Source organism: Anguilla rostrata, chromosome 10, assembly GCF_018555375.3.
Source record: "Anguilla rostrata isolate EN2019 chromosome 10, ASM1855537v3, whole genome shotgun sequence".
In the NCBI taxonomy this organism is placed as follows: Eukaryota; Metazoa; Chordata; class Actinopteri; order Anguilliformes; family Anguillidae; genus Anguilla; species Anguilla rostrata.
The window spans coordinates 26682329-26700769 of record NC_057942.1 but is presented as its reverse complement, the minus strand read 5'-3'; the positions used below and the strand labels follow the sequence as shown (position 1 = coordinate 26700769).

The window sequence follows — 18441 nt, the reverse complement described above, 5'->3', positions numbered from 1 at the left end:
CTTACTGAGAATAAATAATAAGAAATAATGAGGCTATGTCAACAGCTAATGCGTTATTGCAAGTGAGTGTGTGTCATCTAGTCACCCGTCAGAGCGCATTGTAGTATTTTTCACCACTGAATTCTTATGGACAGGGAAGCTCGCTAGATAATGTCTTACTCTTTGAGATCATGTAGTAGGAATAAAATAGGAAAATATAATTCATTTACTGAGAATAGATATTAAGAAATAATAATAACAAATTAATAACAACAACAACAATAATAATAATATTCATAAAAATACATGTTTGGAACTGGAAAACTTAAAAATATCTTATTAATTTCTGTCATTATTTTGTGCCAGTTTCTACACGACCGGTAACGTTACCTACCAGACCGTGGTAGGGTGAAGTGCAGGGCGAAGGGCAGGCTGGAAACGGCGAAGACGCAGACAGGACACAGACAACATGAAAGACAAGAACAGACAACCACGACGACTTGGGAGACAATGACAGGGGCACCAGAACATAAAAATGAGCAACGACGAACGGGGAAGGAAAAAGCAGGTAAGCGGGGAAAAAACCGAAGTACGAGACGGAAACGCGAATAACTTTAAACGAGAGCTGACTAGAAGCTTCAAGCGAACTGAGGCAACGTTCTGGCGCAGAGTGGTGGGCAAACCGAGAATATATGCTGGAGTAAATAAATCAAATAATTTCTAAATAAGTATTTAAAAGTAATTAAAATAAATATGTATGTGACCCAGGTCTGGTTTCTAATTGTGTTTAAACGTGTTTTAAATAGGCTACTGATCAATCAGGAGCCCGTAAACCAGTCGGATCAGTTTGGAATGGTATCTTATACCTTGCGAGTTGCAACATTACTACCTAATGTTTTTCTTACGATTTTGTCCCGATCAGAATAAAGAATCGGGAGCCCTCAACTCGTATAATGTAAGCCCACGTTAACAGGTTATAACGGTTGATTCACAAAACCGATAGCAAACGTTAAATATGCAGCTAAAATCAGGTGCTTTTATCAGGCAAATGTCTCCGTTGCAACAAGATGATGATGATGATGATGTTGATGATTATGATGATGATGACAATGATGATAATGTTCATATCACAGATCCTGTGATAATCTACCAGGTGAAATTATCAGTAATGGCATACTTGGGAAGGTGGTCTTCACGAAAGTAGTAGAGTATGCTAAAAACACCTTGATTTATTTATTTTATCAAATTTTATTTGGCATGTGTAAAATTGAAACGCCATTTTGGAGGAATTTTGCCATCCCATAATTCCAAATTCCTACAGTAAAAAACCATGCAGACATGGCAAAATACCTGGGAATATTGTCTTCAAGAAACTAGTGGACTTTGCTGAAAACAGCTCATTAATATTGTGGCGATTTCGCGAGGAAGCAGAGACGGAGACTGGCTTGGCTGTTTTCGAATCGCTCCCGGGGAGCTTCGCTTTATTTGTGACATCTCCTCAAAACGGTAATTCGTAGACTGACCATCATAGCTGGGCGAAGCCTGATTTTGTCAAACCCCGTTCGCCGTGATTGGCTGCCCCGGCGCAACGGGACGAACCAATCACACAGCCTTAACGTCACATCACACAAAGGTCGGATAATTTACATACAGCGGGAAACAGCAGCACGAGGTGCTGCGATTCCTAGCAGGCTACACACATTCAAAATAAACGAGTATTTACACGATCGCGGAGCGGGACAAGTTAACCGCTAACAAGCTAACAATTATTTAGTTACACACAGGCAAGATCGCCACACAGCCCCCACCTAAAGGGTCGCTAGTCCCCGACGACCCACAATTTCTAGGCGATTTACCTCGTAGTCGATTAAATAATTCGGTAGCCGTCGCTTCCGAGTAGGTCGGCCCGCGGTGGGCTGTGCCATTTCCTCTGCTGCCGGTGGTGTAGAGGGGACAGGGCTGCTACCTTGTCCGCCAGCTGCGTTTTCGGTGGCGAGTGGTTGGTAAGGTGCGAGTCGGTCTTGGTGGAGCACCACCAGGCGCCCTCGATTTGGCATGCGCAGGCGATACGTCACCTCACTCAGCCGCTCCAAGATCTCGCCAGGCCCACGCCAATGTGACTGCAGCTTAGGAGACAGGCCCTTCTTGCGCACTGGGCAGTGGACCCACACCTTATCACCTGGCTTGAAGGCCTGCCCCTTGCAGTGCTGATCGTAGGCGCGCTTCTGCCGCAGTCCCGCAGTGTCCTGAGCCTGGCGAGAGAAGTCGTGTGCCACCCGCAGTCGTTCCAGCAGCTGGCGGAAGTAGCAGGCCTCTGTACGGGCTGGTTCCCTGCTTTCAGGCGGGGCCCCGAACACCAAATCCACGGGCGTCCGGAGCTCCCGTCCGAACATCAGGGCGGCGGGCGTGCAGAGGCTGGACTCCTGTACGGCAGTTCGGTAGGACCACAGGACCAGGGGCAGGTGGCGGTCCCAGTCTCGTTGGTGCTGGCTGGCGAGGATAGCGAGTTGTGCAGTCAGGGTCTTGTTGAACCGTTCAACCAGTCCGTCGCTCTGGGGATGGAGTGGAGTTGTGCGGGTCTTCGCTACCCCGAGCCGACTGCAGACCTCAGCCAGCACCCGCGATTCAAAATTTCGCCCCTGGTCGCTGTGGAGTTGGGCGGGGACCCCGAAACGGGCAAACATCTCCTCGACTAGCTTCCCCGCTGTTGTTGCAGCACTTTGGTCCGGCACCGCGTACGCCTCGGGCCACTTCGTAAAGTAGTCCATAGCCACAAGCACATAGCGGTTACCGGCCTCAGTGACAGGGAAGGGGCCGAGGACGTCCACCCCCACTCGCTCCATCGGGGCCCCCACCACGTAGCGTTGTAGAGGGGCGCGGGAGCGCCTGGTAGGCCCCTTGCATGCCGTACAGGAGTCGCAGCAGTGGACGTGCAGCTCCACGTCCCGGCGGCACCCAGGCCAGTAGAAGCGCCCCCTCAATCGTCGCAGGGTCTTGCTGTTCCCGAAATGGCCCGCCCCCACCGAGCCATGCACCAACCCGAGGACTTGGGGCCGGAGCGCTCGGGGAACGAGGAGTTGGAGGAGGTCGCTTCCAAGCCCGGGTGCCTGCCACCGCCGATACAGCAGCCCGTCCCGCAGCTCAAGGCTCCTCCTTTGCCCGTAGTAGGTCTTGAGCTCGGGCCCCTCAGCCGAGACCTCAGCCCACTGCGGCGGTGTTTCTGCCTCCAGCCAGCCCCTCACCTTTCTTAGCGTGCTGTCAGCCTCCTGGCCTTCCCGCAGCTGCTCCTGCGACACTGGCAGCCACCCCGCCTCGCTGATGTTAGCGGTAGCCACCGCTAGCTCCACCTGGCTCTTATCTTCCTGTCGCACTGTGGCAGTGTTGACAATCCAGCTCAGCACAGGGACGGCGGGACAAAGCGTCGGCGTTGGTGTGGTGCCGCCCCGCCCTGTGCTCGATCTGGAAATCGCACTCTTGTAGCTCTTCTAACCACCGTGCGACTTGGCCCTCCGGGTGCTTGAAGTTTAGGAGCCAGGTGAGCGAAGCGTGGTCAGTGCGCATGCAGTGGTCCAGATGAACGGCTGGTACTTGTCGGTGAGGCGATGGAGGGGACTGGCAATGGAGGCGAAACCCCGCACGAACCGCCGATAGTAGCTCGCCAACCCCAGGAAGCTGCGCAGCTCGCCTACATTTGCTGGGGTCGGCTAATCCCGCACAGCAGTCACCTTAGCTGGGTCGGTGGCTACCCCTCGCTCACTCACAACGTGCCCCAGGAAGGCCGTCTCCCTCCGGAGCAGCTGGCACTTCCGGGGATTCAACCGTAGCCCAGCCCGGCGAATCGCCGCGAGCACGTTGTGGAGGTTAGCGAGGGCGTGCTCGAAGCTACTGGCATGTACTAGGAGGTCGTCCAGGTACACTACGCAGCAGCTTCGGGGGACGGCCGACAGCACCCTTTCCATCAGCCGCTCGAACGTGGCAGAGGCATTGCACAGTCCAAACGGCATCACGCGGAACTGCCACAACCCTTGCCCGATGGTGAAGGCGGTCTTAGGCTTCGCATCCTCCGCCATTTTGACCTGCCAGTAGCCACTCCGGAGGTCCAGCGAGCAGAACCAACTGGACCCCGCGATGTGGTCTAGCGCCTCGTCGATGCGGGGGAGAGGGTAGGCATCTTTGCGCGTTACGGCGTTGAGGCGCCGATAGTCCACGCAAAAACGCCACTCTCCGTTCTTCTTCCGCACTAGGACAGCAGGGGCCGCCCACGGGCTGTTGGAGGGCTCAATGACGCCTGCAGCGGCCATCTCTCTAACCTTCTCCTCTGCCCCCAGCCGCTTTGCTAGTGACAACCGGTGAGGGCGCAGACGAACCGGTGCAGCGTCACCAGTGTCAATGGCGTGCTGCACTAGCTCGGTCTGCGTGCATTCCTCATCGCGGGCAGCGAAGAGGTCTGCATTGTCCTTCAGCAAGCGTTCAAGCTGTTGGCATTGGTGAGGGTTGAGGCCGCTGCAGCTGCGTCGCCACAGCTCGCGGACAGCACTCACCGTCTCGACAGAGGGGGGCGCAGGTTGTGACAGTGGGGCAGGCGAGCCACGCTCTGTGTTGGTTAGCTGGGGCGGCGGCTGGTGAGGGTGGGCTGAGGCTGGCGGCGGCTGGTGAGGGTGGGCTGAGGCTGGCGGCGGCTGGTGAGGGTGGGCTGAGGCTGCTCGGCGACGGGTCCTCCTGGACCTGCGTTTCCTCTTGGGGGTGGCGTGGAGGGCGAGGGTGGTGGCACCGATGGAGAGCCTGGCGTTGGCGATGTCCACCGTAGCACCCCAGTGGACCAGCAGATCCAGGCCGATTATGCACGTGTCGCTGATGTCGGCCAGCCAGAACTCGTGCGTCACCACCTCTCTGTTTCCGACCTCCACGCTCACCATCTTCTTGCCCCGCATGGCGAGCCTCTGTCCCGTCACTGACTGCAGCTGAGTGGTTGTTGAGGACCAGGCAGTGTTGGGGAGCGTTCCCGGTCGCACCAGGGAGATGGTGGCCCCCGTGTCGACCAGTGCCCAGCAGGCTTGCCCATCCAGCCTACAATGCAGGTATAGCCCGCCCGCCTCTCCCAGTCGGCCCACTCGCTGTTGGATGGATTGCTCTTCCGCCCTCAAAAGGGCAGGCTGCTCTCCTGCCCTGAAAAGGGCGGGCTGGAATTTGCTTTCAGCTCTTATAATAGAACGACTTTGCTCAGTTCCCGCCTTCACAAAGGCAGATGAAACATTTGCTTCTGCGAGTGGGACCGAACTGGTTTCAGGCGCAGCAGGCTGCTCCTGGTTGAGGATGGGATCTTGGGGCAGCGGTTTCCTCACAGCGCCGCCCCCCGCGTCGTTTCCCGCCGGCCGTGGCGATCGGGGCTTGGGCGCTGGTGCTGGGCAGTCGCGGGCCAGGTGCCCTGGCTCGTCGCAGCGATAGCAGCGACCGCGTCGTGCTGGTGGTGGGCGCTGTCGCCGCTGTTGTGGGGGTGAGCGTGCCCAACGGACTTCCTCCTCCTCCTCGTAGCAGTCGATTTCGCGGACGCGGGGCCGGGTTGTCTGCCCTGGAACCAAGCAGAGAACGTCTTCCGCCCTCTCTACTTCCTTCAGAGCGTCGTCTAGGGAGCAGGGCGTGGTCAGGATGACGTGCTGGCGCAACCGTTCCGGGGAGAGTCTGGAGGAAGGCGTGCAACGCGAGCTCGTCCTGCCCTGCCGAGTCGAGGGACGGGTAGCCCTGCCGAGCGTGGAGCCGCACGTCTGCAGCCACGGTCCCCCAGCTCTCTTTTCCTTCGCGGCGGCGGCTGTTGAGCTTCTCCCGACTGCTCTGCATTGACCGCCTCTGGCCGAAACGCCTTGCCAAGGCCGTCGTCAGTGCCTTCAGATCGCCCTGTTCGGCAGCATCGAGGTCTAGCAGGACCTGCAGCGCTGGACCCTCCAGGGCGAGTGCTAGATGCGTCGCCGTCTGGCTCTCGCTCCAGCCGCAGTGACGGGCAGCCAGCTGCAGCTGGGCTAGGTACGTCTCCCACTGTGCTGCTCCACTGAACCGGGCTAGCTTCGGCTGTGTGCTAGCTGCCGTGGTGGTTGTCATGCTGGCGCTGGCTGGCGTGCTAACGTTAGCTTCCCTCAGGTGCGTTGGTCGAACAGCACTGGCTCCGTCTGGTTGTCTGGGGGCCCTCTGTCGTTGCGCCACCGAGCTCTGCAGATCGGCGCCCGTCGCCGTCTCTGCTGCCTCGGTCTTCCGCCGCCTCGGTACCCCCAGTCTGTCTTCCAGCTCTCGGATCGCCTTCTCCACTTCAGCTAGCTGAATCCCACTTCCGGACACCAATGTGGCGATTTCGCGAGGAAGCAGAGACGGAGACTGGCTTGGCTGTTTTCGAATCGCTCCCGGGGAGCTTCGCTTTATTTGTGACATCTCCTCAAAACGGTAATTCGTAGACTGACCATCATAGCTGGGCGAAGCCTGCTTTTGTCAAACCCCGTTCGCCGTGATTGGCTGCCCCGGCGCAACGGGACGAACCAATCACACAGCCTTAACGTCACATCACACAAAGGTCGGATAATTTACATACAGCGGGAAACAGCAGCACGAGACACGCAAAACAGAGACAGGCAGGGAATACAACAACAGGATTGGCTAATTGACTAATGACAGAAACATGACGGTGCAAAGAATAAACCCGAGGGCTGCTAGCGCTACGGAAGCGATTCCTAGCAGGCTACACACATTCAAAATAAACGAGTATTTACACGATCGCGGAGCGGGACAAGTTAACCGCTAACAAGCTAACAATTATTTAGTTACACACAGGCAAGATCGCCACAATATTAGTTTATGGATTTTTTATTAGCAGCATGTATAGAATTAAATGGCCATTTTGGAGGATAATCTCATAATTCCAGACTCCTACAGTAACAAAACTGTTGCTTGAATACCTGGGAAGATGGTCTTCAAGAATGTAAATAAGTTTGCTGAAAACAGTTTGGTTGAATTATTTTATGGAATTTTTAATAAGCACCATCTATCAAATTGAATTTCTGTTTTGGATGGATTTGCCATCCCATAATTATAAATTACCACAGTAAAAATGCACAGAATCCATCACTAGATGAATACCTGGGAAGGTGGTCTTTAAGAATGTAATAAAGTGTGCTGAAAACAGTTTGGCTTAATGCAATCAGCATAATAGGATCTTTATTTAAGAGCCACATATGCCAGCTGTATTACTTATTTATTATTTATTTATCATGATTCATCACCATGAACAATGAGAACAAGAAAGTTATGTCAGTTAACATTATTATTAGTAATAATATCAAAATAACAATATAATCAAAACAATAATTACTGTGGATTCATGTAATCCTAGGTCAAGGTATAATACTGTACATATACTGATGCATCGGTTCGATGCAGGCGACTCTCTCAATTCAACCATTTTCTACATCGATGAGTCAATTACATACTCATTCATATGTGGGTGTGCCTGTGTAACCAGTTGCGCACACTTTGGCGCAAAAACCATACGGAACAAATGGACTGAAATAAATCTTATATCTGCTTCAGTTGGAGCCTGGATAGTAATGAGTTCAGTGTGAAGAAATTTTAGAGTTTAAAAGTACTGTCCAAATTTCATTGGCCAGGGTTTTGATTTGACTTCAATGTGGAAGTTTGCTTTTTGTCACCAGAGGCCTACTAAACTGCAATACCTCAAGTAACCACTGGAGTTTATGAACTTCACGGAGAATGGCAATCCCTGGTCGCCTGCTCTATGGCTATAGCTGACCCCTATGCAAGAAAATTAATTTTAAAAAAGCCAATGTGAAAAATGTCCTTCGGAAATACAAATGTCATGAAATATATGAGAGACATACAATTTGTATATATTTATTTTATAATTTAATTGCATTTTTATTTAATCATCAATTTATTTATTTATTTATACAGTATTTTGTGCATATGTATTGAGGGTGCCAATAGCTCTAGACCTGAATTTATTTCAACATCCTTGATCAAGCCTCCTCGATAAACAATCAAACAATAAAAAATCTATACAAACATGCATCAAATATGTACATTATGCAGGTTTGTCCCATATCCAAAATACTTTTTTTGTGAGTATGTTTGCTCTTTGTTCTCCATATCAGAATTTATGAAACATTGACAGCATAAAGATGTGCTAATCTAGCATTCACTGATTGTAAAATTCAAATGCTCATGAAAAAGCACTTTTTTACAAGTTTGCTATTTTTACAGCACATTTTGCTCAGAACTGCTACATTACATTGTAAACAAAGCAATTAACCTAAGTTCAAAAATGTTTTTGATGTTGTGAATATTCATTTGTACTCTGTCTTCATTTATATTCTTTTAATATAAACATGACAAAAAGAACGGAAATCCTACTATAAATGCCATACCAAATCTGAAGGCTTTGTGGGGATCCATGGAGAAGAAGTATCACAGATACTGTAATAATTTGATCATTTAATTAACGTATTACTACATTAGATAGGGAAAAGTCCTACCAGAATGTCACTCGTATATGGCAATTAATGTTCGTTTCTGAGACATACTTTTTTTTAATTGCCAGGAGGAAGACTTTTTGAAAAAAAAAAAAAACATTTATAAGAATTTCTCAGATGACGAAGCCTGCTTTTTAAATCCGGGATTACAGGGCCTTTTCACCAATATCATTACACCCAGTATTTATTTTTGTAGAAGCTAGCACATTCTAAAAAAAAAAAACAGCCAATGAGAATACTTTTTGGCTGGACCGCAACAGCGGGGCCAGCCCCACAAACGCGAATGTCTGTGACTGAGTGAGTGACTGAGTGATGAAGTTATACCATTGGTCGGCCGGATCACGTGTGTTAGGTCCAGCATACTAGGTTTTAACCTGGTCTTGTTTAACTTTTGAGTCGAAAATGATAGATATTGCTATCCAATTAATCGTGTTCTTGTGATTGTCATTGGGTATGTCCACACTCCAGCACAATATTGGCACAGACAACCAATAAATACACCACAAATTAGCTAATATAACAAGGATTTAAACTCCCATAAAGTTACACATTATTATGCAGACCAATCTAATGTAAATTAGAACTACATTACAGGCATTTAGTAGACACTCTTATCCAGAGCGATTTACACAACTTACACATATATAACTATAACACATATAACACATAACCTTTACCACACTCTGTGTATGAAATAACAACTTCCAATACCAGGCCTAGAAGAAAAACTTAAAACAACACCTTACAGCGTATCTTTAAGAAATAGCCTATTCCAAGTCCCATGTCTCAGAGCCATCCTTGCAACTAAGTCTTACTACGAATCATAGGCTATGGACAATTTTCCCACACCAAATTATCTCAACAGATCTGTGCAAAATGGGGGGGGGGGGGAAATTATGTGATGTTTTTCCTCTCGTTTAATTATGTAATAGGCTACTTTTTGTATCTAAACGCAAATAAATGGAATGTGTTTTCAAAACGTAAGAAATGTCGCTTATTTAATTTAGTTATGTCATTAATTTTATACCGCCGCTGTGTCGTAAAACTTCACAGGAATTAGATGCCCGTGGCATGCCTGTGGGTCCTAGAAAACTGTTTTTGATTTTTATCGTTTTATTTAAAATATCAAAAACGATAAAATTATGTATTATTGTGGATCTGTACGTCGGAATTTTCAAATACAGTAATACACCCATTCAGTAAAATAAATTTGCGAATTATTGGTCAAGGCGCTGGCGGGCTGTATATAATCCAAGCAGGCACTGACTCACAGAAGCAGTGCGTTATCTCCTGTGCGACTGGGTCAGAAACGGGATTGCGAGTTTAACGAAAAACCCAGAGGTAGATTTTCAGTCGAAATTGTCCGTTGAATTTCACGGCGGCCTAAACACTGATACATCGACCGAGGCCAGGCAGTCTACTGCTTGCATTTTTATCGGCATGCTAACTGACTAGCTAATGTTGTTAATAAATTCATAACGATGTGGGTTTAGCTGGTTAGACATTCTAGCTACAAACAAGCAGTGCCGTTTCCACAGCAGCGGCGAGTGAAAGAGGAGGGGATGGTTTTACCTGCGGTATTCTGAATTATTTCATTCATAAACGTTCAATTTCTTCTTGTTGGATACCGGGTTCGTGGAAAAGTACATGAGTAGTTATCACTTCTGGTTAGCTCGCCAACTACATAAGTTGTGTGGTCGGCCAGCTGTACTAAACTAGTTATACAAATTGTCCATATAGTTCACCAGCTAGCTAACGATTTTAGCGAAGAAATCTAAAATTAAAGGAAGGCACGTCGCTAGCACTCTAAACTAGCGTAAAGCTACTAACCAATTAGCGTTGCGAGCAGTGCATTCTCGTGTCGAACGAACAGAGTGTAGGTGCATTCCAAGTCCACAACAGGTAAGCTCCATAATTTTATCGATTGTTTTCTTTTGAACTATTACTCAGACGTATATTTATTGTGAGCAGCAAACGTTAACGGAATATTCAAGACTAATATTGCTGGACAGCAAACAAAATGATACTGGCCGGCTTTAGTATAACTGGGTCGTAGCTAGGTGGTTAGCTCGTGAACAAGGCTAAGTTGGAAGTTTTCATTTCGTTTGAGACCTTGACCTAGCTAGCTGATATAACTGACCTATGTGAACTAGGATTTGACCGTTACATCTGTTTCGGGTATTTATTTGTATTTCCAGTTTTGCGGTACCTTGGCAGGATTAGCTAGTCCAGTAGGCGTTGAGTACCGAGAGCCGAGTTTGCTAGGCCTCATTGGTCGGAATATAGCTAGCCTGAAAAGAAATCTCACTGCACTGGTTATGGCTATAGAAAGCTTGCGATTGCATATATCACGTAGAAGTGTGACCTGAACGCAATATAAAACGAGTATTGAAACGACTTTCTACAAAGCAGTGGATGAATATAGTCTGCTGGTTTATAAGGCGGCTGGTAAATGTTAGTTTTATTTCGAGACTAGTTTTTGGTTCTTAACATTCAAACCTAGCACCTAGGTTGATGCTAGCTGTAGCAACCAGCTAGCTTGTGTTAACGTTAAGTAGACTAGTTGTAGATTTTCAGTAGTTCAATAGATAGTATTCGTCTCGATTAAACCGTGATGTCCCCAAACAGCAGCCATCGTTTTAATGGACGGTAAATTAACTATCAGTAACCTTAAGTCGTAAACCGATTAATGCGTAGCCTAAATAAGGACGTTCTTGCTGCCCGTGGGATTGCAATTCAACTTTTACAACGTATACTCATACGTTATATTTTACAACGTTCACTGGACTAACTTCAAAGATAAATATAAAGGCAGTTATACGAGAGAATTTGTAAGTTTTCCATAAAGCCAGTGAATGCTCTTGGCGTTCAACCTGTGTCAACAGGGAACCACTTTCTCCCTTTTGTATTGTTTAAGTGATGTAATTTGATGCTTAATGAGAGTAAACACGAAATTGCAATAATTAAGATTTGTTTTGAACGAGAGGAGCCTGCTAAATTATTGTGATTGCTCCATATGTAGGATGCTGGGAAAATTTGTAGATTGGAAATAATTATTTTTTTGATTGTCCTGGAAAGCATGTCTGTATGTTTGGCAACGAAATGTATATGGGTTGCAACTCTATGAATAGCACAAAAGATTTTCTCTCTTGGTTCCATTTTCATTTTGAAAGCCTGTTGTGTTTGTTCTCATTTCTGCAGTCCTTCAATTTGAGAGTATACAGACCAGCATGTACTCTGAAATGCTTGCTGTTTACTTTTCACTCAAGCCCACCAATTAGGCTTGCTCACAATGAGTAGAGGTTGGATGAGGAAACTTCTCAAGCAGCTTGTGCAGACTGCCTGCATTTCTGATTAACCAGGAGTTACCTGTGTGTGGTGTGGGATGAATGCCCTGCTGGCAAGAATCGTCCCTCCCCGGGCAGTGTTATGGCTAAATTTGTGCCATCAGCCACAGTTGGCACTGGCGTGGTCAGGATTCAATGGTAGATACTAGAACACTGTCAAATCTTATACCTCTTATACATTTGTATTATATTTATTGCATGCCCCTGCTTTTCCAGTGTTTCACTGCCTACTGCACCACCTGCTCTTTTGCACTACTCAGGGTGTTATACTACGTAATATTGTTTACTGTTAATATGTTGTTTTTGGCACTACTACTTATTACTTATTTGCACTGTACTTGGGAGATCACAAGCTCACTTCGTTGTACTTGTACGTGTGCAATGTACAATGACAGGGTTGAATTGAATTTAATCAGGAAGAGATGGTTCAGTTTCTGGGTTTTAAAAATATTTCAGTGTTTGTATACATTTTGATTGGCAAGTGTGCAGTGGAGCATAAGCTGTTTTAGATACTGACGTTTCTGATTAACTTGGGCTTTACAGTGCCTGATTTTGGGGCATTTGAGGGTTTGGTCTGGAGCATGAAAATATGAAGTTGAACAGAACTTTATTGTCCACAGAAATGGAAATTTGCCTTCAGCTGAATATCATTCAGATAACTCAAACAGTTTGTATAGTGAAGTTTCCAGAGGCTGTACATACTTATGAATGTATTACTTTTGTGTGCAAACAATTTTTTACATTGTGCCAGTACTTATTTCCCTTTCAGTTCTAAAGTATTTAATTCTCTTCAGTCTACAGGACCTGTGTACTAATGTTCATATAGGAAGCAATGCTGAAATTTCCTTTGACAGTTGCCTCCAGTTCAGGGTTTGTCCTGCATTGAAATGTCTTAGGTGGGGTGCCAAAGTTTTTTCAAGATGCCTAAGCTGTCTATACAGGGTGTTTTCCTGGCTCAAAATAGGGTTTAGGTTTTAACTTTGTGTGACACTGACTGCGGTTGGTTCGGCTTTACTGCTATTGTCATCTTGACACATTATTTTTCGGTATTTTGCTGCATTTCGTATGTAATGTTCTGGTCTTTAACCTCTTAAGGCACAAGCCAAATTTTGCCAATCCTTGCCCATTTAGGGGGTACCCTATTTAAAGCTTTATAACTCCAGACGTGAACACCACAGAGACTTGAAAAATGGCTTAAATAAAGCAAGACATTTGTACAATTTACAATACTAACACAGATTAGTTTATATTCATAATTTTGGAAGAAATAAAGTGCCACAAATGCAATTGTTTTGACAAAAAATCCAAAATAAATTTGCACTTTTTAAGTTCGCAATGAAATACTGCGAGATTGAATATATGCAGGAGGTTAAACTATACATGTGCTAGGTCAAAAACTTCTTGACCACAAGTTCATAAAATCTAAGGGTGGATATGTAGAACTACTATAGATGTATGAAGCAAAAACTAAGCAGTGTACCCAGCGTCTCCAAATCTATCCAAAATGTCTAAATTATGCATTGCTGTGAATCACAACATATTCACGTATTTCACTACAAATCAACTGTTTTGACTCGAGAATCACTGTTGCATCATTTTCAAGTTGGAATTACAAGCTTTCAGTCAATACAGTGGTCTAAAATATCTAGGGGTCCAGAAACATATCCAAAATCTCTCCAAAAGTAAATAAAATGCTTTTTGTCCAATATAAAGCATATAAACGAGCCCCTTATGAAGTTTTAAGATGGAACATTGCTATCAGGTTGAAAAATAATGCAAAAATATTGTCAATGCGGTACAGTACCTAAATGTGTAATAATTAGCTAACTCTTGTTTGTACTTCTATGCTTTGTACTCTCGTATGTTTTCTTGTATGGGGATGGGACGACGACATGAAAACAATTTTCAACCGTCCACCACGTTTTGGCAATGCTCCAATTCTCACATCATCACTGTTGCATGCTTCACAAAAACTATTATACTACTAACTAATGCTTACATTAGTGTGAAATATCCACATTATATAATACCACTAACCTATTTAAAGACACTCAATTTCAAAAATAACATATATAACCGAAGTATTTTGAGCAGTAATATTTACATAGCAGTGATGAAATCTATCTGTTTTCAGTAGATGGAGACAGAGACAGGAAATCAATGAGAGAACTATATCTGCTCCTGTCTTACACCAGAAAACTGTCAGCTAGGTCTGTCAGCAGATATATGGCTTAGCTATGCTCAGAAGTGCTCAACAATAATAGTATTTTCCAAGAATTTTCGAAAAATCGTTGACAACGTCTCGTTAGCAGCGTCTTTGTTTTACTGCTACCAAGTGAATGCGTAATTGAATGCGATGATAAGAAAATTTCCGGTTACGCTGACCTATAAAACGCTATTCCAAAAGCAAAATTAGACATGTTATACATCGTTAGAAAGCTTATACTCTCACCTACTGAATAAATGAATTGTCAATCAAGGCAGACGGTACTAAAAAGGGCGACGACGCCGTAAACAACAGGTGTGGTATTACGCACGGCTATTTTGGAAGGTACCCAGGCATCACACATGCGCGTATATTTCCCAAACGGATTGTCCAAGACAACATATTACAACTCAGTCTCAAAAGGGACCTCTCTATGCGTAAAACCAGCGGTAAGGTTGTATATTTATTCAATATTTAGTCCCAGATATTGACTGTAGAATGACATGGTATCATTTTAAAAAACTTTTTCTTGTTTATTCCGTTACTCAGTGAGCAGTGTTTTCACTGCTGTATAGGCATATCTTAGGGCTATTATCTTGTTGCTATGACGGAATACGATTTTTTTTAGTGGTGAAAGAATGTTTTTTATGAATGCCAAGATAGACAATATTGTCCATTATGTCAAGGGTGGGGGGTGTTTTCTAGATGAGACTGCAGGGAGGGGGTGCGTGTTAAATGAACGACCAGAGCGACAATGGTGGCACTGCGAAACTCCGTATTCGGCATAGTTGTCGTGTATTGTCGACTAATGAAACTAATGCGTTTCTGTTTTTAACTCGTACTTTGGTTGCAGTAGCACCGAATGTCTGAGTTTAGTAATCTCGGCACGCCGGCATGCCGACCACTAGGGGCTTTGTGCTAAGAGGTTAAGCATATAACAGATTCAAAATTCACAGTTGAGATATAAGGTGTAATTTCTCAGAACAAAACATGTTCTATGAGGCTCACATTAACAATATGGAGTTGGACCCTCCTTTCTGCTATAACAAGTCCCCACTCTTCTGGGAAGGCTTTCCAGTAGATTTTGGAACATGGTTGCAGGGATTCACTTCCATTCAGCCACAAGAGGATTAGTGAGGTTGGGCACTGATGTTGGATGTAAGGCCTGACGCTGAGTCTGCTTTGGTGGAGTAGAGGTCAGGCCAGTCAAATTCATCCCCACCAAACTCAGCGAACTATTTCTTTATGGTCCTTGCTTTGTGCACGCGGCATTGTCATGCTGAAGTAGGAAAGGGCCTTCCCCAAACTGTTGCCTCAAATTTGGAAGTGTACAATTCTCTAAAATGTCATTGTATGCTGTAGCATTGAGATTTCCCTTCATTGGAAATAAGGGGCCCTGCCCAAACCATGAAAAACAGCCCCAGGCCATTATTCCTCCTGCACAATTTTTACTGTTGGCACTATACGTTTGGGCAGGTAGCATTCTTCTGGCATTTGATAAACCCAGAATCATCCATCCGGCTGCCAGTTAGTGAAGTGCGATTCATCACTCCAGAGAACGTATTTATACTGTTCCAGAGTCCAATGGTGGTGTGTCTTACACCACTCCAGCCGACGCTTGGCATTGCGCATGGTAATCTTAGGCTTGTGAATGGCTGCCTGGCCATGGAAATAGGGGTGGGCGATATGGCAAATCTCATATCACAATTTTTTTTTGGGCATGATCACGATCCACGATTCGTTTTCATGTTGGTTTTTAAGACAATTTTGTAAGTTAATGAAGAGTGCAATCAAATTAATATCCCTGTTTAAGAAAATATTGCCCTTCAAGGAAACAAAACCTAAAAGAAAAAGAATAACAGAGACCATTTGGGTCAAAGTACCAGATTTTAATCCAGTGCAATTCTGCAAAGTATTAAGTTTGTACCGCTATGCTAGCCTCTAGCTCCGTGGCTGTGCCTGAGGCACTCTCGTGAGATCCCCTGATTGTTTGGCTTTCTGCGTGCTCTTTGGGGTGCTTTCTCTTAAGGTGATTAAAAAGGTTCGTCGTGTTGCCATCCGATGTGAAAACATTTTCTTTGCAAACTTTGCAAATAGTGGTGTTTTGCACCGTGTCGGTTTTGGAAAACCCAAACCAGTTCCATATCACAGATGTCAAATTTTTTTTTAGGGACCAACTCCTCCGTGGTGTCAGCTATGCCGCTATGTTGTCAAATAATAAAGGGGGAGGATAATAAATCCAAGGCGCTATATACTGTTTGCTATTATTGGTTTATTGGTGTCTGTTAGGGGAGGTGCAACAGGGACTAATGAATAGTGTGATTTTAGGTTTGGCTGAGAAAACAACGTTGGATGTTGTGTATGAGTGATGTCAGTGCAACTGAGAGAATGTGTAGTTTCACTGTAGCCCGATACTCGCGATCTCTCTGGAAAGCCAGATCGTGGAGACATTTTAATCGTTCACGATCTAATCTCGTCATATCGCCCACCCCTACATGGAAACCCATATCATGAAACTCTTGACAAACAGTGCTTCTGCTGATGTTGTTTCCAGTGGTAGTTTGGAACTCTGTAGGGAGTGTTGCAGCTGTGGACAGATGATTTTTACATGCTACATGCTTCAGCATTTGGCAGTCCCGTTCTGTGCGTTTGTGTGGCCTACTGCTTTGCGGCTGAGCTATTGTTGCTCCTATACGTTTACACTTCGTTAAAAGCACTTACAGTTGACTGGTGCAGATCTAGCAGGGCATAAAGTTTACGAACTGACTTGTTGGAAAGTCACTGAGGTTTTCAGTGACTCCTACTGCCAATTTTTCCCAATGGAGATATATGGCTGTATTTTTGATTTTAGGTTGTAACTGAAATGGCTGAAACCACTAATTATAAGGGGTGTCTACATACCTTTGGAAATGTAGTGTAACGCCACAAACTTGCTTCATGAAACCGGGCCCTGAGCTGCAAACTTTTGTTTGTGTTTTGCACTTCAGAGCCACCATCGTGTTCAGTCATACCTCCCACCCCAACTCGCTGATATCAGCTAGTAAATTACTACTTGTTTCTAAATCCTTGACACAACTTTGGTCAATTCAAAATGCCAACCACAATGAGGCTTTTATTAGCCACACAATTCAGCTATGCACTTACAGCAGCCAGCTAGCTAATTATGTTTAGTAAGTGCTTAGTGCTTCTAGACTTTTATACAGTACAATGAAGTCGATATTTCTAATTTAACATTGTTTGTTAATGTCACGATTAATACTAATCTGCTAGATACAGCCTTACCAAGTTAATGGTAGCACTACTGCTAGTGACAGAACTGTTCTTAGGCTTTGCTTGTCTGAAGTGAGTGCAGAAGACAGCACTGCACGGTGATTAAAATGAAAGGCTTCCCAATGAGTAAATTCCATCAGTTTTCTGTTTCTTTGATTTTGCTCAAAATACAATTATATTTTCAACATATTACGGCTGAATTTATTCTGCTAAAATTATTCCAATATGTAGTATTTAACTTAATATTTGGTCAAACTCACTGCCTTCATCTTTATTAAGTATATGTTGCTTTTGTTATTTTATGTAATATTGAATGACAGTGGTAAACCCTATTTTGAGAAAAGGAAAAGCCCTGTAGGAAATGGTTATAAACAAAATGATAAGAGGTTTTTTTTAAGAAAAATTAAGAATAAACCTTATAGTTGGAACAATCTGCAAAAGAATTTTAAACTTGACAAATTAATTTCAGTTGTGGACTTTAAACATGCAATTCATGACTCTGTGACCGAAGTATGTTCCTGCTTTTAACCTCTTCTGTACTTTTAATTATTGTTACACTGTCTCATTCCCCAATGTTTGTACATTTTGTTATGTGTAAGTCTTGTTGAGTAACTTTGTGTTTCATGTCAGGTCCCCCTTGCAAAATAGATTTCAATCTCAATGGGGTTTTCCTGGTTAAATAATGGTTAAATAAAAAAAAAACTGATTTTAGTTAAGACTCCCATTGTTGACATGTGTACTCATGTGTCATTGTATAAATTGGTTTGGATTTACAAAGCGTATTTTCTTGCTTTAGACCACAAACGCCTGACACCAGCCAAAGCTTGCATGTTGTAAGAAATCTCTTAAGTATGCCTCATTGTGCACAACTTGTTTGGGCCAATAAACAACGTTCACTGAAACTGAAATAATATGTATCTGACTAATATATGAATTTATGTGACGCAATTACTGTCCCCTCTCTAAAGAGGCCCTCCTGTCAATCACATCTTTTCACTACTCTGGCCCTCATTGATGGAATGGCACTTTTTGGTTGCCTAAATCTGCATGTGTGCCAAATGTAAGTCACTCGGGATTAATCTGTGTTGATTTTGTAATTTGGTGCTCACAG

General features: G+C 44.8%; 2 protein-coding genes across 15 annotated transcripts in view; one reads left to right on the top strand and one right to left on the bottom strand.

Moving 5' to 3' along the window:
* The first annotated feature begins 375 nt into the window (after window positions 1-375).
* Window positions 376-18441, top strand: part of eif4enif1 (eukaryotic translation initiation factor 4E nuclear import factor 1) — an 83286-nt gene continuing 65220 nt past the window's right edge. For 5 of the 14 annotated variants that reach the window (XM_064297656.1, XM_064297655.1, XM_064297646.1 and 2 more), the window contains exon 1: window positions 378-547. In XM_064297656.1, coding sequence (XP_064153726.1) covers window positions 490-547 — 58 coding nt within the window. In that variant the 5' untranslated portion in view covers window positions 378-489. Of the gene's footprint in view, window positions 548-9713; window positions 10410-18441 lie in introns of those variants that run through there. The other 9 variants (XM_064297647.1, XM_064297644.1, XM_064297643.1 and 6 more) reach the window with 6 other exon arrangements.
* Window positions 1710-4910, bottom strand: LOC135233688 (uncharacterized). The gene is given in 2 exon segments (XM_064297489.1): window positions 1710-3464; window positions 3537-4910. Coding segments are annotated over 2 exon segments (3051 nt in total). The 3' UTR covers window positions 1710-1787.